This window comes from Suillus fuscotomentosus (genome assembly GCF_016647785.1).
Source record: "Suillus fuscotomentosus strain FC203 chromosome Unknown F5891scaffold_92, whole genome shotgun sequence".
NCBI lineage: Eukaryota > Fungi > Basidiomycota > Agaricomycetes > Boletales > Suillaceae > Suillus > Suillus fuscotomentosus.
Genome location: NW_024539604.1, coordinates 91,506 through 110,630, shown reverse-complemented (window position 1 = coordinate 110,630; position 19,125 = coordinate 91,506). Strand labels below are relative to the sequence as shown.

The 19,125-nt window shown below is 45.1% G+C and overlaps 5 protein-coding genes across 5 annotated transcripts; 4 read left to right on the top strand and 1 right to left on the bottom strand.

Annotated features, from left to right (window-relative positions):
* Positions 1–1,320: 1,320 nt before the first annotated feature.
* F5891DRAFT_1131171 (uncharacterized protein) lies at positions 1,321–5,833 on the top strand (the record flags this gene model as incomplete). Its single annotated transcript, XM_041364636.1, has 11 exons — positions 1,321–1,336; positions 2,782–3,047; positions 3,182–3,385; positions 3,442–3,543; positions 3,589–4,093; positions 4,238–4,440; positions 4,549–4,631; positions 4,653–4,958; positions 5,097–5,122; positions 5,175–5,448; positions 5,614–5,833. 11 exons carry the CDS (start codon positions 1,321–1,323, stop codon positions 5,831–5,833), a joined length of 2,205 nt encoding a protein of 734 aa, XP_041219288.1.
* Positions 5,834–6,473: 640 nt separating this feature from the next.
* F5891DRAFT_1131170 (uncharacterized protein) lies at positions 6,474–10,080 on the bottom strand (the record flags this gene model as incomplete). Its single annotated transcript, XM_041364635.1, has 11 exons — positions 6,474–7,132; positions 7,185–7,251; positions 7,370–7,870; positions 7,920–8,016; positions 8,081–8,256; positions 8,307–8,436; positions 8,483–8,567; positions 8,592–8,705; positions 8,761–8,962; positions 9,145–9,527; positions 10,038–10,080. The coding sequence occupies 11 exons, from the start codon at positions 10,078–10,080 to the stop codon at positions 6,474–6,476; spliced, it is 2,457 nt and encodes an 818-aa protein (XP_041219287.1).
* Positions 10,081–10,696: 616 nt separating this feature from the next.
* F5891DRAFT_1196050 (uncharacterized protein) lies at positions 10,697–12,402 on the top strand (the record flags this gene model as incomplete). The annotated part of the gene is made up of 5 exons (XM_041368244.1): positions 10,697–10,951; positions 10,996–11,229; positions 11,280–11,534; positions 11,646–11,963; positions 12,028–12,402. 5 exons carry the CDS (start codon positions 10,697–10,699, stop codon positions 12,400–12,402), a joined length of 1,437 nt encoding a protein of 478 aa, XP_041219286.1.
* A 1,727-nt stretch (positions 12,403–14,129) lies between these two features.
* Positions 14,130–14,681, top strand: F5891DRAFT_962519 (uncharacterized protein; the record flags this gene model as incomplete). Its single annotated transcript, XM_041375909.1, has 1 exon — positions 14,130–14,681. One exon carries the CDS (start codon positions 14,130–14,132, stop codon positions 14,679–14,681), a length of 552 nt encoding a protein of 183 aa, XP_041219285.1.
* An 826-nt stretch (positions 14,682–15,507) lies between these two features.
* F5891DRAFT_962532 (uncharacterized protein) lies at positions 15,508–15,732 on the top strand (the record flags this gene model as incomplete). The annotated part of the gene is made up of 1 exon (XM_041375911.1): positions 15,508–15,732. A coding segment is annotated over one exon (225 nt), but the record flags the coding sequence as incomplete, so codon positions are not given.
* Positions 15,733–19,125: the final 3,393 nt, after the last annotated feature.

Sequence of the window (19,125 nt, the reverse complement as noted above, 5' to 3'; positions counted from 1 at the left end):
TATCCCACTCTGTATAAGCTCCCATATATTCTGTACAACTCTGTACAGAATTGTACAGGCTACTTATGTACTCTGTATAGAGTTATGCAGAGAGAATCCTCTCTGTGGGCTCTGTGGCCCTGTCTAGCACTGTCCAGGGTTGTCTAGTACATGGCTGTTTTGCTGATGGATGATGGGGGCAACAGGGACGATGGGAGTGACAATTGGCAGAGGATATGGTGCCGAGGTGTGATGAGAATGCTGTGTCCTCTCGACAGTCCCTTGCAATACCCGGGGATGTGGCAATGGGTAGAGCACATCAATCTCTGCGGACCGAGGGATTAGCCTAGGGACAGTGGTGCTAGCGTGACTTGCTAGCATCCTGCTGGTATTAGCTGCAGACTCGTCAAGAAACGCTTGAAGTACAATATCAGTGATTTAGATTACATAGTCCTAATAATACTCATCACTGAATGTGAGTCCATCGAAATTGATTGTGTCATGATCTCCAGAGACACTGCCAAAAATTGCAGGGTCCCTAAGTGATGATGAACTAGCTTGAGGTTGGTTGATGAAATAAAATGGGTCATGATACGAAGCAGGAAGTTGATAGCTGCCCTGGTTCAGGTCGATGTCAGGTGTGTCATCGAGGGAATGGAATCCATCATTTGACTGCATGTTGTGGAGGGAGACTCGTAGTCGGTGGGTGCTGGTGGTGGTCAGGAAGGGAGGAGGGCATGCATCATGAGCACTTTGATTTAATGTGTGCTTATACCTACAAACACATGTAAATTCACAAATGCCGATTGGATTGAGCCTAGTCACTGGGACATACTGAACCCGACAAATCAGTGGGGTAATGTTTGGTTTGAGAATTTTCACACACTGATTGAGAAGTCCATTACATCAAGCATGGGCTAGGGGCAGTACAAATTGCATAAAATTTAATACAACCAGAATACAACATACAACATACATAATCGTTATCAAAATGTAAGGGTGAGATCATCGTAAGATCACAAGAAATGATCACTTTTGAACACTGCAGTGACCATGACTCATATGAGAATTTGAGAAGCCCAGAACCAGAGAAGTTCAAAATTGGGGGAAAGAAAACATGAGGCAGAAATAAATTGAAGAGCAGCAAATGGGAGATGTCCAAAAGTGGGCACAAGAAATATGATGAAAAACTAAATAGCTTAGTCAGAGCATCAATCATATGAGAAATGAGGATTTCATGTACTATGAATCTCCTGAGCCTCATTCATCAGAGCCAAGATCTGACAACCTAAGTTCATCCTTCATGTCATCTGATCCATCAGATGTAACATCAGAGTCTTCATGGGCGAAGGGTGCAGTGATGTGAACCCCATTGCGGAAGCGGCAATGCAGGGGAGAGAATGTTGTAGAGTTCTTGAGAGATTGTACAATGTGTTTATCCAAGATTTTTGCAACTTGGTTGGTCTGGATGCTGATGGTGCGAAGAATTTCGCACTCATCTTCGTAAACAGCTTGAAAATAGTCTCTATCCTTGTCAGCTTCTAGGCGGCCACACTTAGAAAATGACCCCTGTAGCACTGCAACTCCTCCTCTGCAAATCCAAAGTGTTCTTGGTTTTCAGCACAGATGGCATCAGCGTAGATCGCAGTAAGACTGGCTTCTTCGGCTTCCAAAGTCACAAGAAACAGATGTTGGCGTGCAACCTCGCGGGCCAAGAGTTTCACCTTGTATCCTTTGTACAGAGTTGTATTTTTCATGCGCAAAAGACTGTTCCCCAGCTGTTCTTCAAACTTTTTGAAAGCATTTTTAGCACAAAACAAGGATATGTGGCAACAGACATGACATACATTATTGATTGCTTCGGGGGAGAAATCCGGTTGATATCCCCGACCCATGAATTGGCTCGCATAACGCACCTCCAGAGGAGATGGATCAGGAGTATATGGCAAATACTTCCTGGACATTCTATTGTCCACGGACTGCTGACAAGCGGTACTTGTAGATAAGTCAGGACTCAAAATTGAGGTATCCTTTGAAACAGGAAGCTCAGCCTGTGTATGCTCTAAGACAGATGATAAAACTGCAAAGTCAAGGCACTTACGGATACTTTCATAATGCTCGGAGAGTACCTCGGGCTAGAATTAATGAGTTTCAGAACTCTGAGAGGCAGGGGAAGGGCTAGAAGGTTGAGGAGGGCCCGAGGGTGGGCTGCTTGCTTGAGTAGGGGGAGGGAATGAACTCTCAGAGACTATCATTATGATGATTCTAATACACAGAGGGAGTATGCCTTTACTACTAGTGTACCCATTTGGAGTTTATTATGTGACAACCGTTGTGTTGGGATATTTGATGATGTCGGCGGAGTCTGAAAGGGCTCCATTGCACCAGAAGAATGGTGCCCATTTCATGATAGATTTGAATACAAACAAAATGGTTAGTTGTACTGGATGTCAAGAATCATTCTCAGCAACAGGCTATAGTCAGTATCTAGTCAAGACTAGACAGGCATCTTGCATGGCTGTTCTTGTGGCTTATTGTACTGCCAACTCTTGGCCAAGGAGTCCGACTCCATGGTCACCTTCACTGGCTCCCACAGAGGATCAACCTATGATGTTTGAGGGCGACTTTTTGGCACTAATGGAGAAGATGATATAGAGGGGTCAGGTGATGACACAAGTGATTCCAGCGATGAAGAGGAAGGTTTGTATGACTCAGGAGAGTGGGAACCTCCCATACACTGGCAGGATGGAAATGAATGGGAGCCTCCTGCAGATGAAGATGATCAGGCTCCTGAGGAGATAGATAACATTGAAGCTCATCAGCAGATCAAAGAATGCATTGCAGGGCAAGATAACATTGTTATTGTACCATATCCCAACGCACGTGCAGGCAAACCAATAACTGGATGTCCTATTCGCTGTGCAAATACCACATATGGACTTAATGCTAGCAGCACTGCGAACATTTATGCTCCATTTCCCTCTAGAATAGACTGGGATATCGCTAAATGGGTAAAGCTACATGGTCCTAGCTCGACAGCATTTACCGACTTGCTTGGAATTGATGGGGTAAGCTCAGTTATTAAGTACACATTGTTGACTGATATCCATGTGTGTAGCTCAGTGATCATCTTGGTCTTTCATACAAGAATTCAAAAGAGCTCGACAATATCATCAACAAAGACCTTCCTGGATGACCGAAGTTCAAGCACAAACAAATTATTGTCACAGGTGAAGCATTTGATGTCTTCTACAGAGACATCATTGAATGCATCAAAGTGTTGTATGGCAACCCTGACTTCGCTGATTTTCTTGTATTTGTACCAGAGCATCACTATGCTGATGAAGATCAAACCGTACAGCTGTTTCATGACATGCACACTGGACAGTGGTGGTGGGACACACAAGTAAGCAACTATCATAAATCATTATCTGCCTATTTTATTGATAAGATACTTTTTAGAAAGCACTTGATCAACGACGTCCAGGCGCCACAATCATCCCCATTATTATATCAAGCGACAAAACTCAGGTGATGATGTTTAGGAATAAAAGTGCCTATCCTGTCTATCTCACCATCAGCAACATTCCTAAAGAAGTCCGCTGAAAGCCATCCCGTCATGCTCATATCCTCTTGGCATATTTGCCCACTACCCGCCTTGAACATATCACAAACAAAGCTTCGAGATGCTGCACTATCGCAAACCTCTACCATGCATGTATGAGTCGCATACTGGCTCCGCTTAAGACTGCTGGTATTGATGGGCTGCAGATGAGTAGTGGTGATGGTGTACAACGTCATTGTCATCCTTTGTTTGCATGCTTTTCTGGTGACTATCCCGAGCAATTACTTGCTACTGGAGTGAAAACAATGGAATGCCTGAAATGCGACATTCCTACTGAGGAACTCGGGAGTAACACTGCACCATTTGACATATGCGACCTTCATGCCGTTTTGGATGCTCTTGCAAGGTTTGACGATGGTGACCTGGTATTCATGCAGGCATGTCATGAAGCCAGAATCAAACCCATTGTTTACCCCTTCTGGGAGGACCTCCCTCATGCAAACATTTTCCAGGCAATAACACCTGACATCTTACATCAGTTATATCAAGGTCTCATCAAACATCTGCTTGGATGGCTCACACAAGCATATGGCACAGCAGAAATTGATGCACGATGTCATCACTTACCTCCCAATCATCATATTTGATTGTTTATGAAGGGTATCGCCGGCCTCTCATGCCTCAGCAGTACAGAGCATAGCCAAATATGCCAATTCCTGCTCGGTATCATTGTTGACATCCGACTTCCTGGAAACCTTGCTTCATCTCGCCTCCTAAAGGCCGTACATGGTCTTCTCGACTTCCTTTACCTCGCACAGTACCCATCTCATAGCTCCGAGACACTAATTTTACTGGATGAAGCCCGTACACTCTTTCATGACAACAAGGACATATTTGTTGACCTTGGCATCCGAAACAACTTTAACCTCCTGAAGCTCCATTCAGCATGCCACTATTTGACTATGATTTGAATTTTTGGAACAACAGATAATTATAATACGGAGTATACAGAATGGCTACATATTGATCTTGCCAAGGATGCTTACTGTGCAACCAATCATAAGGACGAATTCACACAGATGACGAAGTGGTTAGAGCGGAAGGAAAGGATTGTTCACCATGAGCAGTTCATAAAATGGCATCTTGATGGGGATTGTGCTCCTCATCATCATCCACGTCCACCTGACTTAGGCTTTGATCGCCCTCAGCAATTAACAAAGCATCTGAGCATTAAAGCTGTCCCCATTCAAAAACTGATCACCGACTATGGTGCAACCTACTTTCGACAGGCCCTCGCTTGTTACATTGCACAACATCAGAATCCGAATGAGGCGATCAATCATCAGCGCCTGGAAAACCTTGCTGCAGGTATTCATCTGCCTTTCCACGCTGTTCCTGTATACCACAAGATAAAGTGGTTGTCAACTGACGCTCAAGGACACAGAGATCCGCTTGTCACAGTGGATAGCATACATGCTAGACCCCATTGCAATGCCCTATGAGAAAATGACGTGGTACCAGCACACTTTGATACTGCACTTATCAACGACAGTACTGGTAGTTCTGCTGGGGTCAAAGGTATGACTTGGAGGCTCATGTCATCAAGGCTTGGATAATAATGTTATTGCAGGCTTCCATGTTGGTCAAATTCATATTGTTTTTTTAATTCCAGCATCGGCAACACAGTTTTTGTTTAATCTGGAAAACCAACCCCCAAAGCATCTTGCATATGTGGAGTGGTTTACCCCCTTTCCTGCAGCGCTGGATCCAAGGCACAGCATGTACAAAATCAGTCAGTTAATCAAGTCTGGTCAGAAAGTCGCAAGTATCATCCCAGTTTCAAATATCACCTGCAGTGTCCATCTCATGCCAAAGTTTGGAGCCATTGCACCCATCAGGAAAACGTTCGGATGCTTTTCATGTCTTAAACTACTTAAAAATGTTGTTAAGGCATCTAAGGAACATAAGTGATTATTATTATACATTTCTAAGGACTGGGGCAGGTCTAAGGCAGTCAAGGCAGCAAAGATGCGACAAAATTTTAATAGTTTATTTACATATATTTATAGCTCATACTCAAAGATTAAGCGCGCAATGCACACAACAATCATCCAAAAATCAGCCGCTATATATTCCAACAAAAACAAACATAAGGTACATTTTACTGCTCGTGACATCAATGGTCAATTGACGGGACGCCAGTACAGCATATGGCTTCGAAAACCGTTCACGGCAGTCAAGGGAGGAGGCGTCAGTGGGGAGATACCATGGTTCAGGCAGAGGCAGTGATCAGGGCTGCAGTGATTGCAGAAGAAGTCGAGGCCAGAGCAGAAGAAGTCGAGGCCAGAGTAGAAGGGATGGAGGGTTCGCTCAGGGTCTGGAAGATGATGAGGTGGATATGGCGCAGGAATCGTTGAGCGGAAGGGGGAATCGAGACGGAACACATTGTTTGAGTTAGATGATGAATAGTTATAGTAGAATGAGACCTTGTCCAGTGAAGTGCATACACAATGAAATGGGGACCATGAGGAATTACAGAAGAATGGAGCTTTGTCTGGTGAAGTGCATACACGGTGAAATGGGGACCAGGAGGTGTTACAGAAGAATGGAGCTTTGTCCGGTGAAGTGCGTACACGGTGAGATGGGGACCACAAGGAATTACAGAAGAATGGAGCTTTGTCCGGTGAAGTGCATACATGGTGAGATGGGGACCAGGAGGTGTTACAGAAGAATGGAGCTTTGTCCAGTGAAGTGCGTATGCAGTGAGATGGGGACCAGGAGGAGTTACAGAAGAATGGAGCTTTGTCTGGTGAAGTGCGTACACAATGGATTGGGTGGGCAAGGCCAGGTAATGATGCTGCAGGGTATAGATAGTCCTGGTAAATAATCAAATTGTGAGGAGGACAAAAGATGGCGACAGACCTACCTTTCATGCTACTTCGAATGCATGGTGGTCGGCGTACTTGTTGACATAGAATGCATAAAACATGTTATAGCTGTTGTGAAGGGTGATTTCACGAGGCAGGAAATTAGCGCCGTAGAGAGGAACCAGATGGGCTGCGCGGAATATACAATCGATATGGATAATCGAGATGTCTGGCGTGCCATCATCATTGGTCGATGGTGCAACAATGTACATCCCGGTGTCAGGATCTCGACTGTCAGTGATATATGAGAACCACAAAATGATGGCACATTGCAAGTACTCTGTCCGGTACTTGAAGCTAAAAAGACGCAATAATCTTGCGACAACAAGTCCATCCAAGACACAACTGACCTCATTATTTATACTAATGAAGACACAACCATTCCGAGCAGGGCCACCTCGCCATGAGGTCGTCGCACAAATATGCTCGTGTCGCATGCCTCCAGTCCTGCTGAGGTCACTGGGGGCATAGAATGATGCAGCCGCTGAGCTAAAAACCGAAATACGGCCCAGAAATGTTGGTGCTGTAGCAGGATTGAATGTGGGAGGCTCAGGGTCCGCAATGTGAAGCTGGTTGTGAAGGAATCGTTGGATCATGGTAGGCAAGCTTGGAAGCCCTAGTTCGAGTGCAAGTGCAGGGATATCATGTGGACCGCCTAATACTACGAAAGTTCAGCAAACTCAATGTGTTTGACATGAAGACAGAAGGCTTACCTGGTTTTGCAGCGAGCTCTACATGAGCATCGGCAGCAGGTCCCTCAATAGCCTCAGCTGCTTCTCCCTCGATGGTCTGGTGTTGTGGTTCATTGACACATAAACGATTAAGCTCTTGAGGTGTGTTTGCAACTGCGAACACGTCGTTGTTGTCACTGAGAGACTGAGGATGACCTGTATACTACTATATTGGAAGACTTCAATAGAATTTCTAAAGACATATGGTTTTTGAGTGCTTGTAAAGCATCAGATACACATGATCCATGGAGCATATTACGAGCCTCAAAGTCGCTCTGTGCAGCAGCAATTTTGTCAAGACGTTGGTTTGTCAGTAGCATTTGGCCTAGCGCCTTGTAGCAGCTAGAACGGCGCCAGGGCTCTTTGACAGCCTTGATGTACTTTGACTCCGTTATGGACGAGCAAAGACCGTTGGGGGCTCCAAAGAGCCGGATCGTACGAGAGTAATGCTGTAAAGAGTGTTGACGTGGAAGCAAGAAGGTGAGTCTAACTCCTGTTGTCCTGAACACCTCATGATACTGGTGGAAGCGGTGGAGGGCATCTTCAAGCTGTACAAGATCATCCTCTGTCAGTGCCTCACGTCGGATGATATAGCAGAAGTCAAGGAAGGCGCTGAATGCGTGTATGATATCCTGAGGGACATGGCCCTTGATGGCAGGTAGATAGACCTAGTATTAATAGTGTTAGCTCACACATTTAAAAAAAATGGCAATATACCTTCATCAGAGCTTTGGAATCATCACCAGTCCACTGGGCAAATCCACGCCCTTCTGGAAAACGCCGCAGACCTGCAAAAGGGGCGACTGCAGCTATCCTGTTAAAGGATTGTAAGCACTAATATTCAGAACACTTGAAAATTAAAACAAAAAGTCACTTACCTTCGATCAATATCATCCTGAATCTCTGCTGCGCACGAACGACCATGCACATGCTCTAAGTATTCTCCCACCCAATCAACAAGGTGATCCTTAAAGGTCCCTTTGATGATTTGGTGTAGGATGTTGGGGGAAAGAAGCTCGTGTATATCTGCACGAGCAAAATCATTCGTGAACAGCTTAAAAACAAATGAGAAATCAACATGACTGAAAACGAATGAAAACATACCATAACGTCTTCAACAACACTGTACTCGTACCACAACTGTCTGTACTGGAGTTCTTGAACCAGTAAGTCAGTGTGCTCTCTGCACCAGAGTAATCCATTGCCATCAAGATTGTTGCAATTATTTAAACACCTTAAACAATGTCAGTCATAAGTCGATAAAAGACATTAGAAGGCACGTACTTCGGACACCACCCTGTAACGATACCCAAAGTAAGACTTGTTCTGGATAATTGGCTATATACAGTCCTAACCCATATATGACTCGTCAATAATGCCCGTCAGGACAGCGTACGACATCGGGGGTCGTCATGTATTTCTTCAAGGACTTGAATATATTTGCGAGCGAGGAGTGAAATAATTGCCGGTGGAAGTTACGAAAGTCGTCGTCGTCTGCATGTTCTTTTGTGGCTATGACAAATGAGTGATTGAAACAATGAATGATATGTTAACTCACTTGTTGGAATAGCCAAAAACCCTACCAATACCATACTGTTACGGTGTGCACGTCGAACATTGTTGAATATGTTTCTGATGGAGAGATAGAGCGGATGGTACTCGGTATGTCCTGTAGCCACCAATACTGTAGTCTTGTTGCTTCCGACAATCAGAGGCACAAAGGTCGATTTGTGCATCTCTGGATCTTTGGCAATTTTGTCCTATATTGTGATGCATCGTTAGCTTGAAGAAAGAGAGGAAGGTATAAACGTACTGCTTGCGTCCAAGCCCAATCACCCGAGAAAAAGTTTTTGAAACAATGTTGATCATTGTCATTATAGTCTCAGTATGGGGTATATTCTATCTTGCCATCAAAATCATGATTGGCGAGCATGTTGTGGACAAGAAGGCATGGATCATGGAACCATACTTCGTATGTAGCCTTCATCCATGGCGGAATATTGTCCGCTGGCTTGACTCCCTTATGCGACATCGAAAAACTCTCCCAAGCGATGTCACCAAGTGGAGTTGAGTCGATGGTATTGTATAAGCCGTGGTGGGTGGCAAATGGAGGGAAATCTTCATGTTTGACGAGTGTTGCTGCCCAGAGGCCAAGAAGGGTATCAATCTGCCCTGCGGACATTTGATTGCATGCAAAGAGGAATTCAGCTGTCTCAAATGCAACACGACTTTCATATGGGGTCCAGTTGGTGGGTAATGCTTCGGTTCGGGGTGTTGGGGGTGCGTTCTGGTTGATGAAATCACCATTGATGTCACATTTGAGTCCTACCAACAAGTTAGATCAGAATGAGCGCATGGTACACATTTTTACCTGTGAGATGAGGATGAAATGTTCGAAATAGAGGACCCAACTGTACGCAAGTATCTGCTTCCAGCATAAAACCTTCTCCCACTCTATTCTCATCTGGAAGATGCACATCATTGAAGTTGTGACACACAGGACTTGAGGGTTGATTGTTGAATATGGGATGCTCAGGACTTGGAGAACACGGTGCAGGAGCTGCTTGATGAAATGTCCTATGACTGCACAAAAGCCTCGGATGCACAGTGTGCATGTGTTTTGTTTGACCCGACTTATTTCAAAACAAACACTTGCAGCCAGGTATGAGACAAGGAAGTGGACGCATATTTGCTTCGCTGCAGCACTAAGAATTGTAAATTAAATGAGGATTTGATGTGAACGATGTGATTCGGACTGTGTGAACTTATTAGTTTCGGGTGAGTTTAATTTGAAAGCGAGGAGAGTAACCCTCACCCGAACCATGTTTGACTAACCAAGTTCAACATCGTAGTCTGTCGTTTTTCGCCCGTCATTCATTTTTTTTCTTGGTCACTCATTTGAAGTTTCCTGATGTCTTGTCCACAAACATGTCCTTCTAATGCAAAAAAGCATCCTGGACAGATTGTTCGGGATGCAAACAAAGCGCAGCAACGATCAAAGAGGAAGTAGCTGCTGAAAAACAATGAAAACAAGCTAAGAAGGACGTTCATGCAGAAGCAGAATGAAAGTCATGCACCGCAATTGCAGCAGTAGAAGATGCTATGGCCGTCCAGCAGAATGCTCAAGTGATGGGTCCTCCAAGGCTTGTTCGGCCAAAGCCTCGCATGGTCGTCAGCAGTAAGAACAGTACAAATCTAGAAAATATGGCTGTCACAGGTGAGTACTAGTCCAGCGCTTGAATGACTCACCTGATAGTTAACTATTGATGCTTGTAAAGCAGCTCAGTCAGAGCAGGCTACTGAAGATGATCAGACTGACCAACCGGTAAAGAGGAAACATCAAGCCTTGAAGCTGAATTTTTGTGACAGTGTCGCCGCTAACTGCAAGGTGTCCAATGGCGGAGTCACAATCTCCATCAGTGACAGTCACACACGTGTTGGAAGCACAATTGATGATGGGAAAATCAGATCTTCATAAGTTTCTTTTGACTACAATGCTGATTTTAACGGAACTCACTTTGTATTACTTTGATTTCATTTGTGCATGCAAAATAAGTACCAATCAAAAGCAGCTAGCTAGTCTAGGCCTCGTTGAAGGCCCCATTCCTGATTGGGCGGGTAGAGTTGCATCCGAGACCCAAAAGACACTATCTGTGCCACGAAGCTACAAGACGCCCCAAGCAGCATTGTCTGATGTGGACCTTGATGACGAAGAGTACTATGAACTGCCGGCAGCCCAGGGGAGACAGGTTAGTATCTCCTTGAGTTTGGAACGTGTACTTACTTAAGTCAGGACTTGGTGTGTTTGGTAGAGAGACCAAGAGACGCCTCAAGGGGCAACAAGCATTCACTTCAAACCTCAAAAGAAGCAGACTACACCAACCTTGAAGAACTTGAGCTTCTTGAGGACCCAGAGGCTGCTGAAGACGAGGATGAGCTGTATATTGGTGATGTAGCAATGATGGTGGATGACAATGGACGCACAGATCGAAAGGCCGAGGTTATCGCGACGCGGCGTACAAGTTTGGTAAGAATTTATAACAGATCATGACCGAAAAGCACCTGATACCCTGATAGATGTCAGTTAGTATCTCGGACTCCAAGACCACCGACGCACGAATCAAGACTGAGGATGCAGTCCCAGAAAACCCCCGTGCAAAGATCAAAAAAGGTAAAGCGAAGAACTCACACCTACCCAGCGGAGCCCTTGAACAAGGTCAATGGCGCACAACATTCCTTCCCTCTTTGATGTACTGGGTGGGTAATGACGACAATGGATGGTCCATCCCAGAGAGCGAGCTCGAGAGTGTCCTCGAAGATATATTCTATGCAGTGTATTCACATTGAGGACCTTGTGATTTTGCTGTCAACAGCTTCCCATTTCAATTGGTTTATATTTTCAATTTTTACTCAACTTAGATATGGCTAATTCAGACATCCTAGGTGTGCCAAAGGATTCACGAGTGGCATGCTGCGTTCGGTTCAACCACTGTCAGCGTTTTGATGGCCTTTTATGCTTCAACACCCAAGTATGAGACCCAGGAAGCCCACGAGGAATACGCCGAGTATCAACTCCAGGACTGCCACTTCATATATGAAGATCCCGAAAATGAAGAGCAACCTGGCACATTTTTATCAGAATATATATTATGCATTTTTGCCTCCCACATCACTGCAATAGCCTGGAGAGTGAGGGTTGATGCATTGGTCCAGTTTGGGAAGCCTGGATATGTGACTGCATTGGCGCTTGCAGCCACGGCAGTAAGTGCTCAATTTTTTCTTTCCTTTTGCTCTGTCAGCAGAATGTTAACTAGTAATCTTGAAGGCTGAGCATGCTCTTGTCCTCGTCCAAGGTCGTTTACTGATTGATAGCGACCCCTCCGACAATGGTGGCAAGGCTCACCAGATTCTGCAAACACTCAATGAAGCCACGAACAAGATGAGTCACATGGGAACAGCATTCTCCTCTGGGAACTGGGAGACGGACACTAAGGCGTACATGGAAAGTATCAAGGAATTGCCGTACTCATGTATCCAGAAGATTCTTGCTTATGCTGAAGAGTACATGAAACACCCGCGTCACAATCGTCATTTGGTAGTGGACGAGAGTGGCTCCTCCCAGTCTATCGCTCCTGTTAACAAGCGCGCCCGCCTGCACATCTGTAATTTTATTTTATTTGTATTTTTCTTCATCTGCTAATATTTGTTTATCAGAATTCATTCATTCAACATCGGTAGCTCAGACGACTCGCATATACCCTGCTTTCCCAGTTCGTTTTTCCTAGCTATCACATGATACGACTCGCATATATACCCTGCTTTCCCAGCTCGTTTCCCCTAGCTATCACATGATATGGACGCAATATATACCTCTCCAGGCTCTCCCTTAAACTCATGCATCTCCTTATTTTAGGCTTATGTTGGACTATCTACAACACCTTAATATATTCTTTTTGTGCTGCTTACTCGCCTTGAATGCCATTTGGCCTTATTTTAAGGGGATAGACCTACTTAATGGCCTTATTTCAAGCAGCGGAAAAGTTTGTTCAAAGTCGTAAATAAGCTAAATAAGGCACTTTAAGAGTAATTTAAGCATCCGGACATTTTCCTGATGGCCCACGACACTGGACAAGCAACAATGTTCTCGAAGAATGTGACACATTCTTTGTTAATTGTTACATTGATAGACATAGTTTTGCGAATATCAGATGATCATGCACAAATTTTCATTGCATTATTCTACGTTATTCATATTTTACATAAGTTGTCTATTTATCGAAATTATTGTAAATTAAAGAAAGTTTGACATACTTAGCCTAAATTTGTAGCGGAGGCATTTCCTGATGCTGTCATTTGCTCACTGAAAACCTGTCCAGCTTCGTCTCTCGCATATCGACATTAGGGTCAGGCAAACAGTAGTTGGGCTGGGACTGAGCGATAGCTCGGATTGGGCACTGGCAAGCTTGCTGCTCACCCACAAGCTGACAAAACCAACTGTGGCGAGAAATGCCAGCCAGCCTAACCAGTGAGGCAGCTTTGCCGTTCGAGCACTGATATAGCCTATGCGGCACGTGGATTGGAGAGGTTGAATGTTGCAGGCGCTGGGCCCTGGCTTGGTGTGAGACTCGATGCAGAGCGCGAGAATTGAAATCGTACTCTCTGTAGTTACTGCTATAACCTGGGCAGGAAAGAATGCAGATGTGCCCGGAAAAGTGGTGGATGCTTGGGGTTTTGGAAGGAGAAATCGAGGCTAGGTTGGCCATATGAACACACCGCCCAATGAGCACCGGGCTAGTGGTGGCCGGGTCCAGTTCTGAACTGCGGTTTGAACCTGGACCGTTTCAAACCTGACCGAGGGTCCAGTTCAAGGTTCGGGAAATAGGGGGAACCGGACCATTGGTCCGGTCCATGGTTCGAGGACTTCCAGAATTCCAGAACCGGTTCTGAATCGGTTCAAACCTGTTCGAACTGGCAGCAAGTCAGTACATATTTTTAGTGTAGTACTATTAATAATAGGGTGTAGATCTAATTCTATAATTGACAGACCTACTGTAACCGGCAGAACATGGTAGGCTATTCTTAACAATGACCTTGATGTTGCCTCGTCATCCGTTATCCTCATTGATGCCCTTGATGTTGCCTCGTCGGTGTCATCCATCATCTCTCCGCAAGTCTCGGATATCCCTCTGGCGCCTCTCCTTTTACCACACCAGGAGGCACCAACACCATCTGCGACTCTGGCACCTTGACAACGCCACTTCGGACTCTCATTCAGATTCTCAAATTTCAATCAACGACGTTCAGGTAATTTATCAACTAATTTACTGATTGACATTTCCTGAGCTTTTTTCAATTGATAGGTGCAGCTTAAAGTTGGGTCGCGTGATTTACATGGTGAGCTAATCTGTCATTTTCCCGCCTACAATCATGTCTGACCAGTGTGCTGTTGGTCCTGACGGCCATCTAAAAGATGCTTCCGAAATCGTATGGCACAATGACTCGGACGACGAGGAGCCTATATGTGCCCCTGGTCCCATTGCAGCAAGTTCTACTCCTCCAGTGCACCATTTCTTTACTGGTGCTCGACGTAGTGCCCGAGAACCTCTACCTTCGACGAAAATGGTCGATCCCGACAATCTTGCCTCAACAGGTTCAGCCCGGAGCAAACGCAAGGCCGCTGATGGTCCAAAGACCAGACGGCGAGTTGCATGCAAGGTCGTTCCAGCTTCTAGTGCTTCCAGTGAGGATGGGGGCGATGCTGACACCGTTGAAACTGACTTGGAGGATAATGCTGATTGCACAGAGGATGGTGCGGTCTGTGCAGAGGCTTCATATCCACAAACTAAAGCTATGGGCGATGCGGACCGTGAGGCAGGCAACACTCATCTCAAAAACGAATGTACCGCAGACGTTCGCACCATTTTCATCAAGAAGGATCATCTGTCCAAGTCTGGACATGTTTGCACTATCTGCGAGTGAGTTTCCAATCATATCAATATACTTTATCTGACTTGGTTCTGTAGAAAGAATGGTGTCACTGCTCAGCATTGCTTCTTCAAAGGTGGTATGTTAACGCTTCGTACCCACGTCGCTAGGTGAGTGTCGTGTTGTGTCTTTACTGACTAAGTACCTGACAGAGGTATTGCAGGAACCCTGATCACTTTGCTGTTTATCAAGCACACTGCAAAAACCTACAAATCCCTATGAACGCACGAGCATGTCCAAAGTCTGATGGGACTCTCCAACGGTAAGTTTTTTCAGTAATCTACTTACTACTTACTCATTGTGTGATTTAGTCAAGGAAGCCTTGATGGTGTTATAGTCCATCAGCCTCGGGCACCGGTTTTCAGTACTAACGGTCTTCTCGACTACATTGTTGAGCTGATTGTCTGCGAAGACAAGGCATTCCAACTGGTGGACAAGGGGCCCTTTCATCGCTTGCTGACATATGTCTGGCCAACTTTGTCCGATAAGGACATTCCACACCGCAAGACTGTTCACGAGGAAATTCTCAAGAAAGCCAGGGCTACTGAAGTACGGGTGAAAGAAATTCTCAAGGTATGTCTTTGATCTTAATCTTTTGCCTTCCTGTCTCCTTTTGATCTTAATCTTTCGCCTTCCTGTCATCCTGTCTCCTTTTGATCTTAATCTTTCACCTTCCTGTCTTCTTGTTTCTTTTGATCTTAATCTTTTGCCTTCCTGTCTTTTTTTGATCTTAATCTTTTGCCTTCCTGTCTTCTTTGAGTGCTGACCTGTAGTACAGGACATTCCTGGCAAAGTCTCATTTACTTTCGATGCTTGGACTTCCGACCCTGGTGATCCATTTCTTTCTGTGACTGGCCATTATATACACTCACCACCAGAACATCCCAATGACTGGAAGCTCAAAACTGAACAACTTGCCTTTAGTCCTATCAAAGGACAGCATTCGGGTGCAAATATGGCCAACCTGCTCGTGCGCACAATTGACCGCTATGGTCTTCGCAAAAAAGTGAGTCTATTTGCTTGTCTACTATGTACATGGTACTGAGAAATATTCAGATTGGATGGTTTACGTGCGATAATGCAGCCAGCAACAACACGTGCCTCACAGTATTGGCCAACACAATCAATGATGCCAGCGAGGCGGGTGAAAGATGGGATCTGGTCGAAGGACACGTTAGGTATGATTTCAATTTTCAGTGTCATTCAGCGCCATCTAACTTGCCAATGACAGGTGCATGGAACATACCATCAATCTCACTGCTGGTCATTTCCTCATGGCTGTCTCACCCACTTCAAGTCAAAAACTTCTCAAGAAAATCAAAGCGGCATTGAGAAAATCGGAGCTGGATGGCAGTGTCATAGATTTCGATGTGTTGGATGCAAGCTTGGAGGGGGTCGAAGAGTGTGAGGATGACGATGATGATGATGTGGAGTTTGGTATTGGTGATTTGATCGGGAAGGCCCTAGTGCTTGTGAAATAGGTTTGTCATTTTTTTTCAAAGGCTCATCATCTACTAAATGTGTCTCATAGATCTGTGCATCATCTCAGGCTCGTGCCTTCTTCGCTCAGTCATGCAAGCAAGCAGATGTCCCCACCCTCGAGCTCATGCAATCGGTGCAAACCCGATGGGCTTCCATGCACAGTTTTATCACACAAATGCTTTTACTTCAGAAGGTGCGTAGTGTCTTTCATGTTCAGGAGTTCATAGGTTCACTGTTCTTCACAGGGTGTCAATATTTTCGTCAAACTTGCGGATGATAGTGACGAAGTCCCTAACATCAAAGGAAAATATTATGCTGATTTTTGGCTCAACAAAAAAGATTGGGAGAAGATGAAATTGGCTCATGAGGTCCTTTAGGTTTGGTTTCACTGTACTACTTATATTATTGAGTGTTGATAGTACTTATAGGAACCAGCAAGTGTGACACAAACTTTTTCCAGCTCGCAGGATCCTTCTGTTTGGCGCACCCTTCTGGTCCTGGAGTTTTTACAGCAATCCTGGGAAAATATGGCCACTCATGCTCGATTTTTTCCAGTACACGATGCTCTTCAAAATGGACTCAAGAATATTGTGAAGTGGTACGACAAAGCTAAGGACACTAGCACATATTCTATTTGTCTTGGTATGTTTTTACTTTTATTGATTCATTACTATGATATTAATGTCTTGCATTTACAGCACTCGATCCTAATGTGAAGCTCGCATACGCTGAACATCAATGGGAGAAAGAATCATTTGATGTTGGCCTCAAAATCTTTGAACGAGTTGTAAGTGTTTGCCTATTGGTGACGTAGTTATGTGCTGACTCGTTTAAATAGTTTGATGCATACTATGTCCCCAGCGCCTCAGCACCTGCAGGTGAAAACACCGAGCAGGAACCTGCTGGACATGGCCAATATGGCCGTTCATGGGTCCTTGTGGCTGTGCAAGCCCGTCAAGTGTCTGATCGTGTGCAGGCTAAGCCTCGTGCTAAACTTACAGCGTACCTTCAGAGTCCCCTCGAGCAAACTGAAGACGTTGTACGTTGGTGGGGTGTAAGTTTCTATTTTGTTGTGAGTCCTTTTGTATCTAACTAGCTTATTTTATTGCAGCATCACCAATCATTATATCCAACACTTTCACGCATGGCCAGAGACTATCTGGCTATTCAGGGTAGTAGTACCGCATCGGAGCGCACTTTCTCAAGCAGGGGGCTTACAGGAACAAAACGATGGAACTGTCTTAAGGAGGATGTATTCGAGAGTTTACAGCTGCTGAAGAGTGCCTATCGTAATGGTCACATCTCGGCCGCTAGCGATGCTGAACAGCATCTGGATTCATTGATTGCTACATTACATGACAAAGATGACGAGGATGTTGCGCTAGTTTAGTTTATTGGACTTTTGTACCTAGCTACATTTAAACATTTTGACATTTTTTTTTGGGTCTGGTTCTCGGTTCGAACCTCTGCTGAACTGGAACCGGACCATTATTGGACCAAACCGATGGTCCGGTCCACGGTTCTGCTTACTAGGAGAACCGAACCATTGGTCCGGTCCACGGTTCTCCTAATTTCCTGGAGAACCGGACTGAACCGGACTTTTCCATCACTACACCAGGCTGCGATGGAACATAATCGAAAACGGTGCGCAAGCGCTGGTGGGTCTTCATTATACGATCATCAAAATATGTACAACTGTGGGGGGCAGATAGTGGACTGAAAAGGCCTGATGATGATGGCGATAAAATCTAAGATCGTGGGTGCAGCAACTCAGAGATTTCGAAAGGGGAATGTGATGACACTATGATTAAGCTGGTACTTAGTCCAGGAATGTTGGCTGCCAGTGGATGAACGAGGATAGGTAGTGGATAACTGACATGAGGTAACGGGTTCGGAATAGTAGTAGCGAGGTGTGGGAAAGACAGTGCATATAAGAAAGAAGCACATTCGAAACAAGGGGGGACAATGATTAAGCTGAATGAGCGAAGCAGATATCAAGTTCTATGATGAAATGAAATATATATATAATGGGGTCCTGTTAGATGGGATATGGAGCTGGGTGAATAATAAGGGCCTGGATGCCCGCTCAAGGCGTTGAGCTGGCTGATTATTAAGGCAGGAGGAAAAACACGTGCTGGAACGATTTTAGGTAAGCAAGATCAGTGTTGAAGTAAAGGGATGCTACCATGCTGCCCAGTGTCTAACTGGTTGATCAAACAAAACTAGAATTCAAGTCGACTTGGTTTTGGTCTAGCCAACCATTTATCGCCAATGGCAGAAGGAGCCAGCTGCTTCCAAGTCAATGTAAATGGAGGCCGGTGATCCAATGTGATGCAACAGGGGAGAGGAATTAGGGTTCCCCACAAGGACTGCCACCAGGAAAGTCGGGCTGTTGCAGTGGGCACATAAATAGTACGCCTATGGCTGACACAAGGGCTAGCAGCACTAGCACAAATCTGAACAGTAAAGGCGATGTGGGTATGACTCCATCCTGAGATGTGTGAGATGTGACCACAAAAGGCTGGTGGGGGAAAGGGTGGAGACAAGGATGAAAGGAAGTGGCAGTGGTAAACTTGAATGGCATCTCCAACACCAATGGTAATGTCCTCATCAGCAGAGATGAACCCATCAAACACCCAAATGCCTTCACAGGGTGAATTAAGGGAGTACACTGGAAGGAAAGAAGCAGCCAGCATGGTGATTGAGGAAGTGACAGAGTCAGACAGAAAGAGTGGATGTGCAACACGCCCCAACATGATGGGGACTACAGGTACTGAAGGAATGCAAGGCGGAGTGACAGATGGTGTGGAAGGCATCATGAGAGAGAAGTGAGAGTTTAAATGAAAGGCAGGATAAATGGCTGATCTCTTATATAAGTATGTGAGAGTCCTTCTAATGAAGACATAAGCAAGGTGACAGGCCCAAATATCAAAGGGCTAGGAAATTAACAAGATAG